The sequence below is a fragment of the Sylvia atricapilla genome, chromosome 6 (genome assembly GCF_009819655.1).
Source record: "Sylvia atricapilla isolate bSylAtr1 chromosome 6, bSylAtr1.pri, whole genome shotgun sequence".
Lineage (NCBI taxonomy): Eukaryota > Metazoa > Chordata > Aves > Passeriformes > Sylviidae > Sylvia > Sylvia atricapilla.
In genome coordinates this window covers 56,056,875-56,069,832 of record NC_089145.1, presented here as the reverse complement: position 1 = coordinate 56,069,832, position 12,958 = coordinate 56,056,875, and the positions used below count along the sequence as shown (strand labels likewise).

At 45.9% G+C, this 12,958-nt stretch overlaps 1 protein-coding gene across 1 annotated transcript; it reads left to right on the top strand.

Moving 5' to 3' along the window:
• Positions 1-69: 69 nt before the first annotated feature.
• Positions 70-6,404, top strand: AHSA1 (activator of HSP90 ATPase activity 1). The gene is made up of 9 exons (XM_066321988.1): positions 70-351; positions 698-888; positions 1,061-1,143; positions 1,791-1,908; positions 3,539-3,627; positions 3,952-4,086; positions 4,857-4,958; positions 5,503-5,554; positions 5,977-6,404. Exons 1-9 carry the CDS (start codon positions 272-274, stop codon positions 6,147-6,149), a joined length of 1,023 nt encoding a protein of 340 aa, XP_066178085.1. The 5' UTR covers positions 70-271; the 3' UTR covers positions 6,150-6,404.
• The last annotated feature ends 6,554 nt before the right edge of the window (positions 6,405-12,958 follow it).

The following is a 12,958-nucleotide window of genomic DNA, read 5'->3' as shown; positions in this document are numbered from 1 at the left end:
TGGGCCGGCAGCCGGGATCGGGGCTCTGGGAGCTGTGGGCTGACTCAGGAGCTGTGGGCCGGCGGGGACGGGACGGGACGGGAGCGCCGGGAGCGCCAGCTCTAGCTGCCTGCCGCGCGGCGGAACCAATTGGCCGGGCGGAACCAATAAGCCGGGGTCGCGCGGCGGGGGCGTGCCGGAAGGGCCCGCGCCGGGCGGAAGGCGGGAGGCGGCGCGGCGGTTCTAGCAGCTTCCACGGGCGCTCGGAGCGGAGGCGGCGATCCCGGTCCCGATGGCCAAGTGGGGGGAGGGAGACCCGCGCTGGATCGTGGAGCAGCGGGCGGACGCCACCAACGTCAACAACTGGCACTGGTGAGCGCGGCGGCTGCTGCCGGACCCGCCCGGGAGGCCCCGGGGCCGAGGGGGCTGCACGCCCGGAGTCACGGGCAGCGGGGCCGCCTCCCGTCCCCGCCTCGGACTGGAGCTGAGGCCGGGGTGTGCAGGCCGATCTCCGGGGCGGCCCTCGGCTCCGTGCGTGTGTAAGGGGTGCCCGAGCCGAGGTGTGCCAGGGCAAGGCGCGGAGGTGGCCTGGGGAGGACATCTCCGTGTGTTTGTGTTGAAGCGGGGCCGCAGACAAGGTCGAGGAGCACTGGATAGTCCCGGTATGCACTGTCAGCGTGGACTGTCCCAGATTCTCACCCCCTCGGTTTTTGTGCAGGACGGAGAGGGATGCTTCCAACTGGTCCACGGAGCGGCTGAAAGCTCTCCTCCTGCCTGTCAGGGTGGAGGGTGAGGAAGGGGCGTGTGAGGTGACAGAAGTGAGTAAACTGGATGGAGAGGCCTCCATTAACAACCGCAAAGGGAAACTTATCTTCTTCTATGAGTGGGCTATCAAGCTGGCGTGGACTGGTGAGTGATGTGCACCCCTCTTGTTTCAAGGTCAGATTCATGTATAACATCAAGGACGGCGATATTTGTCTTGTATGGGAAATAATAATAAAGGGAAGTGTTGTATTTTGATACAAGTTTGCTTTGACAACAACCAGAGTAAGAAGGAGTGATATGAACTATATAATTGCAGGCACCTCAAAGACAGGAGTGAAGTACAAGGGTTATGTGGAGATTCCTAATCTCTCGGATGAGAATGACATCGATGAAGTTGAGGTAAGTGCAGATGGATGTATGGAGTATTCTAACAGGAATAGTCGCAGCATTAATATTTCCTTCCCTGTTACCTTTCTTGTTTACTGCTGGAGACTGCTTAATAGAATCAAAGAATGGTTTGGGTTGGAGGAGATCTTTAAAGGTCATTTATTACCAACCTCTCAGCCATGGGCAGGGACATCTGTCACTAGACCAGGTTACTCAGAGCTCCATCCCACCTGGCCCTGAACGCATCCAGGAATGGAACATCCACAGATTTCTCTGGGCGACTTGTTCTAGTGCCTCACCACCCTTAGAGTAAGGAATTAAAGAATTTCTTTCTAATTTTTAATCTGGATCTACCCTCTTTCAACTTAAAATCGTTATCTTTCATTCTGTCACCACACTCCTGATAGAAAGTTGCTCCCCCATCATGTTGTATAGTTATCAAATTAATTTCTGTCTTCTAGGTGCAAAGGGCTCTGTAGCACAAGAAGGTATTTAGGCACCCATGTAGAGTGCTGTAGGCTGAGGGAGATGAACTGAAAGATTAATAAAACTGCAGGGCTGTTTATAAAAGGTTAGCCAAAGTCTGTGATGTTGAATTGAGTAATAAAAGATCTGTGCACATTTGTCCTTGTTAATCAATGCATATCTTTGTTGTTTAGATCCTTGTCAGCCTTGCTAAAGATGAACCTGAAACTAACTTGAAGAGCCTGATGAAGCAAGAGGGTGCAAAGAAAATTAGAGATGCAATGAAAACTTACATCAGCACTCTCAAAACGGGTCTGTAACTGAGAGGGACAAATGTTATGGGAATCCATATGGACTAATTCTAAAGGAGGGATGGGGGTAAAGAGAGGAGTTGCTCACTCCATCTCAACAGAAAGGTGTCAGAGCAATTACAGTAACTTTGGGAAGAAGCATTTCTGGCTCTAGACAGTATAGCACAGCCCAGAAAGATTGGTTTTGGTGGTAGCACAGTAATAAACAGTATTTTTGAATTCATGTTTTAAAACTGAGAATGCCCTTCATATCCTGGAGATAGAGGGAAAATGCAAGCCAGTAAAATGTGTTGGTTACCTCAGTGACATAGTCAGTGCCTGTGGCACAGTCTGGCCTTCAGTTTGCATACTCCCTTGGAAGGACATATCTTCTCCAAGTCTGTGGTTTGGGGTTTTTTTTGGTTTGTTGGTTTGGTTTTTTTTCCCTCTTGCCACACTGGTAAAGACATCTGGTGTTACTTGAATTTTAGAATAACTGATGTCTGGAAATTGCTTTGCAGGTTTTGTTGGTGCCTTTTAATGAGCTGTCTCAGCATCTGGATCAATTTTTTAAAGTTAAATCTGAGTCCAGGAGTTGGAGTTAAATCAGTGTGCTTTGGTGGAGTTTGGCTTTCCTCTCAAATACAGGCTGGGAATGCTACAGTTGCTTTCTATATGCATTTATTTATATTACAGTACACGTTCTAGATATGTTGGGTACAAACCACCACTGGTTTTTCTAGGATCAAATTTCTGTACTCTTGGGTTTCTTTCAGGCACTGTAGTGTTCAGGCTGGGAAATGCAGGCACCCAGTGAAAGATCAGAATGCTAATCAGAAAAAACTATGTGATCTTGTGGGCTGCAATCAATGAGAAAAAGTGGGAACCATATCCAAGTATTACAGGATACAGATTTATGCACAGATGATAAAATACTGCTTTCTATTGTAATTTTGCTACTCTGAACAGATGAAAAGAAAGAAAAAAGAGGAAAATGTTGTATAAATAGTATAAGCAGAATTGACTGAGCTGGAGAGAAAGCAAATGTACTTTTGAACGAGGCTGAAGGTTCTGATGGAGTTACAAGAGTGTTAGTGCTGCTGGACAGGGTGCTGGCGAGGCTTGCCTGGCTTTCCACGTGTAGTCCTGGTGTCTGGTGTCCATGAAGATAAACCAAGGGAGTTAGAAGTTATTATTGTTTACTGCAGTGGTACAAGAAATGAAGAGCCAGTGTGAAAAGAAATGAAAAAGCTTGGTTAGGTGTCTCTAGGCCAGGAAGGCAAACGTTTTTGAGGTGTGAGTGCAATTTATATTAAAGAGCGAGAGGGGAAAAAAGCTACCTAAGTCAAAGGTTAAACCAACACTAACATGAGAGCAGCATGTGGAAGATGCTGTGTCTAGGCTGCAAAGAGGAGGTAAGTTCCTAATTGTTAGTGTAGGCAGGTTCTGACAGGGCCTTTGCTGAAGAGTAGTGAGGGAGAGAGTTAATTGCTTGTGAAAAGAGTCTGTTTAGTTTTTGTAAAAACTGTTTCAAGTCATGGATTCTAGGGAGAGCAAGGGGGGGAAACCAGGAAGCCCTTTTGATTGTGTATTTCAAAGTGCAGTCAGAAGGTTTACTTGATCTTTTATTGGGCACATTCCTGTCTTTCCAGAATTCACCCAGGGCATGATTTTGCCCACAGTGAATGGTGAACACATGGAAACAGCACCTCAGGTGGCTCCTAAAGCAGAAGACCGCAAGGTAAACAAAACTGAAATCATGCTTTGGGATCAGTGAAAAAAGGTGCACTGTATTAGATTCTGGGACTTACAGGAGCAACCTGTGTTGTGTATAGGATATATACATTCAGGAATTGGCAATCTGTGGAATAGGCATGACAGTTTCCATTGGCAGCACATGATGTTTCTTCCAAGCAAGTGATAAATGTGTTTTTTACATTGAGGTGTGGTGGTATCTAATTGTATCTTTGCAATTAGACGTGGATATGTGAACCATTTGTTGATTATTAGTTTGGGGGTTTCTTGGGTGAAAAAAAGTGTGTGTTTGTTTTCCTTGTTTTGTTAGATGGCTGCCAGGAGCAGTACTGCCACAACACAGTCCAAGTCAATAGGAGTCAAGATCCCTACCTGTAAGATCAATATGAAGGACACCTTCTTAACATCTCCTGACGAGCTCTACCGGGTTTTCGTTACTCAGGAGGTAATGCCTGGCTTGTTCTGAGAGCTGCTCTTTGCACATAGGAGGCTCTTCCTAAAAAGCTTTCTAAGAAGTTCTGTAGGACACTCAACAATCCATGAGAATGGAATAAGAAAGCTGTTCTGTAGAGTAGCTGCTGAAAGCTTGTGTGTGCATCTTTCTACACAGCTGACAAGAGGGGATTAATGCCAACCAGAAGCAAGTTCCAGACAGCTGTCAGCACCTGTGTGTAGGTGTATCCCTTACTGCATGTGGCCAGATCACTTGGTATTTATAGTTGTGTCCTTCTGGTTTGTTTTTGCGTTTTCGTTATCAGGTTAAGTGGTGTCAAAAGCATGCTTTGGGAATAGATTCCACTTTTCTGCACACTATTACATAGTTTAGGGTGAGAGAGCAGGGTTATATCATTATTTAAATGTGGTATTAGTCTTTTATTCTTCCTAATTTGGTAAGAAACATGAAAAAGCAAAGAATATTTTTTCTTAGAACTAGGTTTCCTTAAGGAATCAACAGAATAAATTACTGTGTGACTCAGAAGACTGCATAGCACTAGAAAGCTGGAGGTTCTTTTCCTTGGGCAGGTGAAATGTTGGTGTAGTGACTAAAAACTTGCTTTTCTGGCCGGGGCAGGGGTTTTGTCTTTTGCTGAAGCTCTTACACTGTTGACTTACCTCCTCTTCCAGAACTTTTGTAGCTGGGTGGGAGGCATTCGGCAAAGAGTTTGCAGGAAGATAATGTCAAATAATGCAGATCTGCTCCTGAATTCTTTTCAGATGGTCCAAGCTTTCACCCACGCACAAGCCACCTTGGAGGCCGATAAAGGAGGCAAGTTTCAGCTGCTGGATGGCAGTGTCACAGGAGAGTTTGTTGACCTAGTAAGTACGAACTAGTTCAGGTGTGTCTTGCTCAGAGGAAGCATTGTTATCAAGCTGTGACTTTATCAGTCAGTTCTGTTACAGTGCTTTTGTTAGCTAACTCTGGGGTTCTACTTGGTGCCCAATAGTTATCTATAATTTCCGTGGCTGTTGAAGCATTTCTAGTAGTATGGATTGATACATGGCACTTCAGTCTGGGGAGAAAATGGGGCTTCCAGTCAGAGATCTCCCCTGTCTTTGTGTGATTTTACTTACCAGGGGTTGGAAGAGTGTTAAAGATAGTAACTGACCCTTTTTCTCTTTGGCTCAATTGTCACTAAAGTCTTCTGGACAGGGACTCTTACCTCAATGTTTGGGGCTGTACTATTGCATATCTTTCTAGAAGGGGATTGAAAAGGACACTTAAAAATCCCTTTCCCTCTATGTGTGTGTTTCTCGAGGGATCTCTAAGGCTTCATTAACGTCAACACAATTCTAAATGTTTTCTGTTAGACTGCAGGATTTACAAGAAATTACTACTCAGTCTTTTGTCTCACTTTTCAAGGTTCCTGAGAAGCAACTTGTTATGAAATGGAGATTCAAATCTTGGCCAGCTGGTAAGTAGTCCAGAAATGGATTTGCCTGTCTTTGAAGGATACCAGCCCCGTTTGCCACACTTTATTGTGGCTCGTGGTCAAGGAGCACACATGTTCAGGGATTTGCTCCAGTGTTATCCCAGCTTCCTATCCCATGTTATTGTGTCTGCATCTTCAGCCACTGGGTAGAGCAGTGACCAGCTAGGAAAGATGAAGTAGCTGCTTGCGCAGCTGTAGCTGCAACTGCTTCAATCCTCAGGAAGAGGGAGCCCTCTCCGAGCTGTGTTTCTAGGGAAGGCCTACAGCTGCCATAAGTAGACTCTCTGGGAAGGACCTGGAAGAGTCTTTTAAGTGGTGCCCTGTGAAAGGAGGGCCAGGAGCAGCCTCTGGGGCTGTATGTACTGTTCTACACACTGCTGACAGATTTCCTTTGGTTCTTCTAGGGCACTTTGCAACCATTACCTTGAACTTCAATGACAAAGGTGGCGAGACAGAGGTGTGCCTGGAAGGCAAGGGCATTCCTGCCAGTGAGGAGGAAAGAACAAAGCAAGGCTGGCAGCGCTACTACTTCGAGGGCATTAAACAGACATTTGGCTATGGTGCCCGCTTGTTTTAATACCGGTTGCTGGGAGGCTCTGCCTGAAGACTCTGCCACATGGACTGATAAATTTCTCGCCTGTTCCTTTCTAATCTTGGCGCTGCCGCTGAGTAAAGTGGGATGACAGGTGATGAGGAAGGCCATGGAGCAGCACCACTTTCAGTCCCTCACTGCTTTGTGCATGTCTTGTGCTGCAGGGGATTCTCTTACATGTACATACTTCTATTGCTAAATAAACCTAACTTAAAAAAACACTGTGGAATTTGTGTCCTCAGATTGGCTTGAGTTCAAAGGGTTGGGCGATAGGCTGAGGGAGGGATCTGTCTGGAAAAACACTGATCAATGAGGATTGCTGATGCCAATGTGATTTACTCCTCGCTTCTGGGGGAGTACAGAGCATGAGCTTGATGCAGTTTTTAGTCTGAGCAGCTGCTCATTTTCCCTCTGCTTTTGATCTGCCGCTAGTAAATGTTTCAAACCTTTCCCATTTTTGAAGGGATCTGTGATCCTGTTCAAGCCGTTCCTCTCCTTTGCAAATCCCCTTCAACACAGTCCTTTCTTACACTTCCACTAGTCTGCCCTATGAGAACAACAGTCATGCAAACCAGTGCTAGGGAAACTCCCACCTACAGAATAATTCTGGAAGGTTGTGGGGCCCAGGGCGAGCCACCACCAAGAGCTTCAGGCCAAAGCAAACTTTTTTTCAGAAATAAATCTCACCTTCATTTAGAGTCCACAGAGAGCAGTACTTCTCGCTCATCATACCTCAGCTATTCCTTTAACTGGTGAGGAAGAAAAAACCCTCTCGTTCTCACCTGCTAATACATTAGCTCCTAGAGCTGTCTTCAAAAGCAATAAATTTTATAGGAGGGTGAAAATTTGGCTGATCAGGAATGTCAGCCCTGCTTAACCTTAAGGGTGACAGACGTGCTTGGTTTTCTTTTTGAGGCATGAGCTTCTCTTGTATACTTTGTTTTCTCCTACTGCTTCCTGCAGAGCTCCTCTAGTAAGCTAGAAGAGAGTAATGTTACTGGGTGAAATTTACTAGTTTGGGGATTTTTCTTGGGTTTTTTCCCACGTTTTTTAAAATATGAATCACATGTGGTTCCCTTCAATAGAGGAGACAGGAAAAAAAGCTTCAGTGCCTGTTTAAAAAAAACCCTGAATGTAGTTCTTGGAGTCTCCTTTTAAATTATGAAGAGCATTCTACCTGTTCTCACTACTCCAACATGCTGAAGTATGAAAAACCATGATAAAATGCGTACAGACAGACATCAAGAATGCAGCATGGAACTAAATTCTGAAGTGTGTACTCATCCCTGAGCTGACCTGTGAGAGCAAAAGTTGTACCAAGAGGCAGCTGTAGTTAACAGTAGAGCTTCCCCGTGCCATGCAGGGTTGTCTTCCCTAAAGCACTGTCTGGCTGGGAAAATGGATGTGGGTATTCTGCTAGGATTTTTGTGCACAGATGAACTACTGTATGCACTCAGTAGGCTGCAGGGGGTGGGTAACATGATGGAGCCACGCTGATCTCACTCTACACCCTTTACACTTCATTTTCTGTCTGGGAAATCCTAAGCAGAAACATGGGAAAAACCTTAAACCAGCAGGGCCAGCGAGTTCACAGCCAAAAATTCTGTAAAAAAAAAGCAAAATTATTTAATTCTGAAAAAAATTAGCTTGTTCTAAGTCAACTTGAGACAAAGGTGACAGCTGAGTTGCGATGTCTTTGCTGTGCTTTGGCAGCTCTGTGGTAGCAGCACTTGCCTGCTGCAGGCTCTGCTGGCACAGCTGGGCCAGGGCAGCAGAAGGCAGGCCCTGCTAATCACCTGCTGCTGGAAGGTTAGGAAGCGGGACAGGAAGGCAACTGAAGTGGAATTTTAATTGCCTTCCTTTCATCACAAGCAGGGTTTACTTCAGGCATCCTGCTGCTACTCTAATAGGGCACGCTTCGGCCTCGGCCAGCAACCCACGTACACGGGGCTCATGGACTCAGGGCTTTGCTTGGAGGCCATTGGAGGGCTCTTCCAGCAAAACTGACTGCCCTGAGTTAAGCTGGTGCTTCCCCAGCTGGCTCCCTGCCCCGCAGGCTGGAAATCACCATGCCCACAGCAGAACAGGCTGTGAAATGTAGCCATGCCTTGGCTGCCGTTCACACGTGAATCTCTTGGACTAACCCAGCAGCGAAGGAAAGCTTGTGCTAAAAGGCCAGGCTGTGCACTCAGGCAGAGCCTGCCAGACTGTGCCAGCTCTAACAAGGCACAACAGAGCTTATTAAGGCCTTGCACCGCTTCAGACATTCACTTGGTGAAGGAGATCTGAGCCTTAAGTCGTGCTAGAGAGGGTCGCTGCACTACATCTGCCTACTGCCAGCAGACACAGACTCCTTCAGCTACAGCTGACCTCCAGGGCAGCTACACCATGCTAATGAGAAACCCCAGACCTCTGCTTTACTTGGAAGTGTTGGGAGACAGTCACAGTTTAGTAGTCCTTCAGCTATTTGGGGAAGGGAGGGATGTGTAAGATTAGAGAGAAAAGCAAGGTTCAGTATACTCTGGCCCAAAGGCTCTTTAAGAATCTGACATAGGATAGGAAGGAAAGTCTTGTAAATTAAAGAAAACAAAGGTTACAAAACCAGAAAATAGAAGTTAATTTTTCACAGTGATGGAAGTTAGAGGTCAATCCTCACTGACTATGCCATTACGAGGCACATGGAGATAAGTAAGGAGCAGCCATCAAACAAACCAAAAGGGGTTTTTGAATTTTTTAAGACTGTAAGCAATGCTTTACATTCATAGTAAATAAGGGAGGGCCTAATAAAGCTTAATGAATCCTGTGAATTTTGATATAGAATATAATATACTTGGCAACTAAAAAAAAAAAAAAAATTAAAAAAATACATTACCACTGGTGCTGTAAAAGACAAGTTTAGGATCAAAAATTATCTTGAGCAAGTGGAAAAGTGAGGTCAACAGGACTACAGCTGAAAAGCTGCAGCATGTTGGGGTTTGTGTTTTTTCCTAGTCTTTTGTTCCAGAGGTGTGCCACCAGCACAGAAGACCAATGTAGTCACACAGTGGGGTGTGTCCCTTCACAGGCCAGAACAGGGGTGTCTGAAAGGTTTGTTTCTTCTTTAGAACTACGGTTTTAACTCAGGATCCACAGACCACAACCACACCTTCCTCTTTCCTAGGTCAATACCAAGCATTGCAGTTCAGGCCTGCTGCACAGGCTTCAGCTAAACTCTCCTGGCATTACCATTCTGTTTTCTCCTTCCAGAGGAGAGAGATCCCTCTGGGCCCAGATGGGCTTTTTCTGTGCTTTCTAAGAAGTGGATTCTTGGAACTAGAACTCCGAAAAAAATCAGATAGGTAACAGGATGTCTGCTGCTGTGAACATGTTCCTAGAAAAATCTCATGTTCATCTCTGTTGCTGTAAACATGTCCCTACAAAATTCCATGTTCATCCCTGAGAAATGGGCTTTACTCACCCCATCTGTGTCCCAGCAAAATCTGGGCACGGTAACTAAACCTTCTGTGTGCAAACACCACTGCACACTGGATGCCAGGGGACTGGTCCAGCTCAGCTCCAGTGCAGGCTGGCAGACTAAGACAACTCAACAGCAACTGCTCAAGAAGTTTTGTGTTCAAAGCAGCAGGTAAAAGTGCAGCTTAAGACTGCCACAGACTCACTCTATGATTTCAGGTGACATCTCCAGTTCTTCATCACCTGCAGAACGAGGGCAGGAATTCTTCCTGCTTCCATCCTCTGGCTGTGGGATTTCTATATCCCAGGAGTTTCACAGCAGGGTCCATCATCCAATACAGCAAGGACCTTGTTGCAGAGGATAAAAGCACATTAGGCATGTTATACACATAGCAGTAACTGCTGACTGCCCTTCCAGGGAAAGTGATTTTCTCTGAGCAGAGTGGAGCTCAGCCTGCTCACCCTCATTTGGGCTCCATGCAACAACATTTTAGATGTTGCAGAAGGCCAGTAGGAAGCCCCCAGCATCCTTCCCTGCTCCTCACTGGCCAGCAATGGTGCAGGCAGCTGTGAAGCAGAGTCCCATGCCCTTGACAGATGTGCAGGCAGCACAAAGCAGAAGGAGCAAGAGAGAAGGAGGGGAAACAGCTGGAAACAGCAAGAGCTTGGAAGTGTTTATGATTTACGCACTAAATTAACAGCAACAAAAAGTTGTGATCCATGGAAAGCTTTGCAAATTCCCCTGCTACAATTAGCTGTTGGCTCTGGAGGTGGTTTGCCAAACCAGTTTTTCAGCTGGGATGATGCTGGGGTTTTTTTCCCCTGCTTCCATGCTTAACACTCCTGCCTAAAGTGATGTACTGGACCATCAGCCAGTAGCCAGCTCTGTCCAGGCTGACCATGAAATAAAACCCAAGGACAGGTCTGGGGCACAGGCAATGCATTTGCTTCTCAGCACTGACCCTGAGAGCCTTCTTGTAGGAGGCTTCCTTCCCTGTAAGCAGAACTTCACATATCCCATGGGCTCCAGTTATGCTTTCTTACCTGTGACTTTTGCAGCCAGACAACTTCAAATGCTAATGTTAAGGGAAGGAAGAAAAACCATCAGGGCTCCAACTAAGGCTGGGAACACAAGACACACATTGTTAAACACAGTATCATCCCTCTCAACCAAAATAAATAGCAACACACTTCAGTCACAATTGAATTACATCAGCATGACATATACATTTATAAAGTGCTTTATTGCAGCATCAGATTAAAGAACTCTTCTCTGTGAAATTTCAAGGAAATAAAAGACATTATATATATATATTACATATATATAAAAACCCAATAAACTTAAGGAGTGAAAGCTTAAAGACTCATCACTTAAATAGCAGTGGGCTGGACAGAATCTTTGACGGGATATAAAAACAAACACTTGCCTAATGTCTACATTTCTCACAGTGTTCTGCAAAGCCTCACAGTGTGTAAGGTGCTTGTATGAGGAACAATGGTGCTTGTTTCTCATGCTCCAGTTTGTGCCTGTACTGTTCAAACCACAGAGGCAGCAAGGCAGAACAGCTACTTGGCTCTCAACTAGATTTTGTGGGGGCATCAGGGAATGGGGAAGTATCAATGCAAGAAATTTTTTTACTTGCCCTTGGGTAGGAACTCCAGTTATTACAGAAATCACAAGTTTTTTTTCTGGGGGTTAGACTGGTTGACCAGCCAGTGTAAAGAAGAGGAGGGTAAAAATCCTGGGTAACACTCCTACTGTAAGAGCACTTCCTTAGAGAGCAGCCAGTCTAACAAACAAATCTGCTAAGCTTTTGCAAATCTTCTTCAAGAAAGACTGTTTGTAGAAGTCCTGCTTCCATGCATGGGTCCAATACTGAACACTAGACACATTCAACCGGAGGTTGCTTTAAAGAAGTCTGCACTGATGGTGAAAACACTCCACTGAGAGATGGATGATGTTAATGATGGGGTGTGGTATGGGAGTGGAAATACACTCTGCTGAATGACTGCAGTTACCAAGCTCATCCTTCCACGGCTTCAGATGCTTGGTTTGCTTCCATGTCTCCTGCTGAGGCTCCCTGGCTCCCAGAAGCCACCAGATCGATCACTGTCACCTCCTCTTGACCACCTCTATATGACCTACCTCTTTGCCAGAAACCAGCCAGTGAATGACCATCTGGGCTAGAGAACACGTAGTGGTCATGAAAACGTTCCAAGGTCTCCATCCATGGTTATTTAGCTCTCTTCTTTCTCACCATTTACAGAACACTGGTCATCTCAGACTGCATGTCTGTTAAGAAATGGATGACGTCTGCCTGTATTTTGATAGAACCCATATCCAGAGTCTAGGGATACAAGGGTGTAATAACAGTTGAGAAAGAATAATTCAGTTCTAATTTCATTAATACTTCTGTTTTACCAGACCTCATAGCTTCATACCATCCATAGATATGGATGACCAAGGATGCAATATTCTGTCAGTAACCAAGGCAAATGGATCATCATACACTCAACAAATACAAAGACCTCCCCAGAAAGACTCCCCTACAGATGGCCAACTAAGGACCTCTGCAACCAGTTTTTTGGTTCAACAGTGCCCTGCAAAAGTACACGGAGTAGCTAGCAGCTTTGCATGAAACCTCTAGTGTAGAAATGACTTCATTCTTCTTTATGTGTGCTTGAGTTTTATTTCCCCTGATGAATAAAATTTCTTAAATAAAAGCTATAAATTTTCTGCCAGTTTAGCAACTGAATGTCCAGGGACAAAGGTGCTCAGCCTAGTTTCTCTGCAGAAAAGCTTCCAAATTATGCTGGGAGACACTGCCATGGACCTGTGAAAAGCTGAATAAAGCCCAGGCAAGAACAAAGTGCCAACAGAGAGCATCATGATCCCTGATCTGTGGACACCAGGTATTGACAATATTAGCATGTGTGTGTCTTCTCCCTCTGGAGCCACACTTGTGAGCTTGGCCTGGAAGTGAGCCTGAAGGGTCTATGGCTCAGTTTGTGTGGGTTGACTCCAGGTGGAGAGCTGGGCAGACACAGAATGGAGCAGCTGGGGACATGGGCAGACTCAGCATGGAGCAGGGCCCAGCTTGGCTGAGTGCTTTTTGCTCCTCACCAGCAATGGCCTGAGCAGTGGCCAAGGTGCCTCCTGCCCCTGGCAGGGCTATGAGTGGGAAACACAGGACTTTCTTTTGGGCTGTGTCACAGGTGCTTCTGAGACCCTCTGGAGACTGCCAACGGGCCACAGTCTGGCAAGGGCTAGTGCTGTGACTTGCACAGATGGTACCACCCTGTTCCCCCAAGCACCAAGGCAGAAGAGCTGAGATGCACAC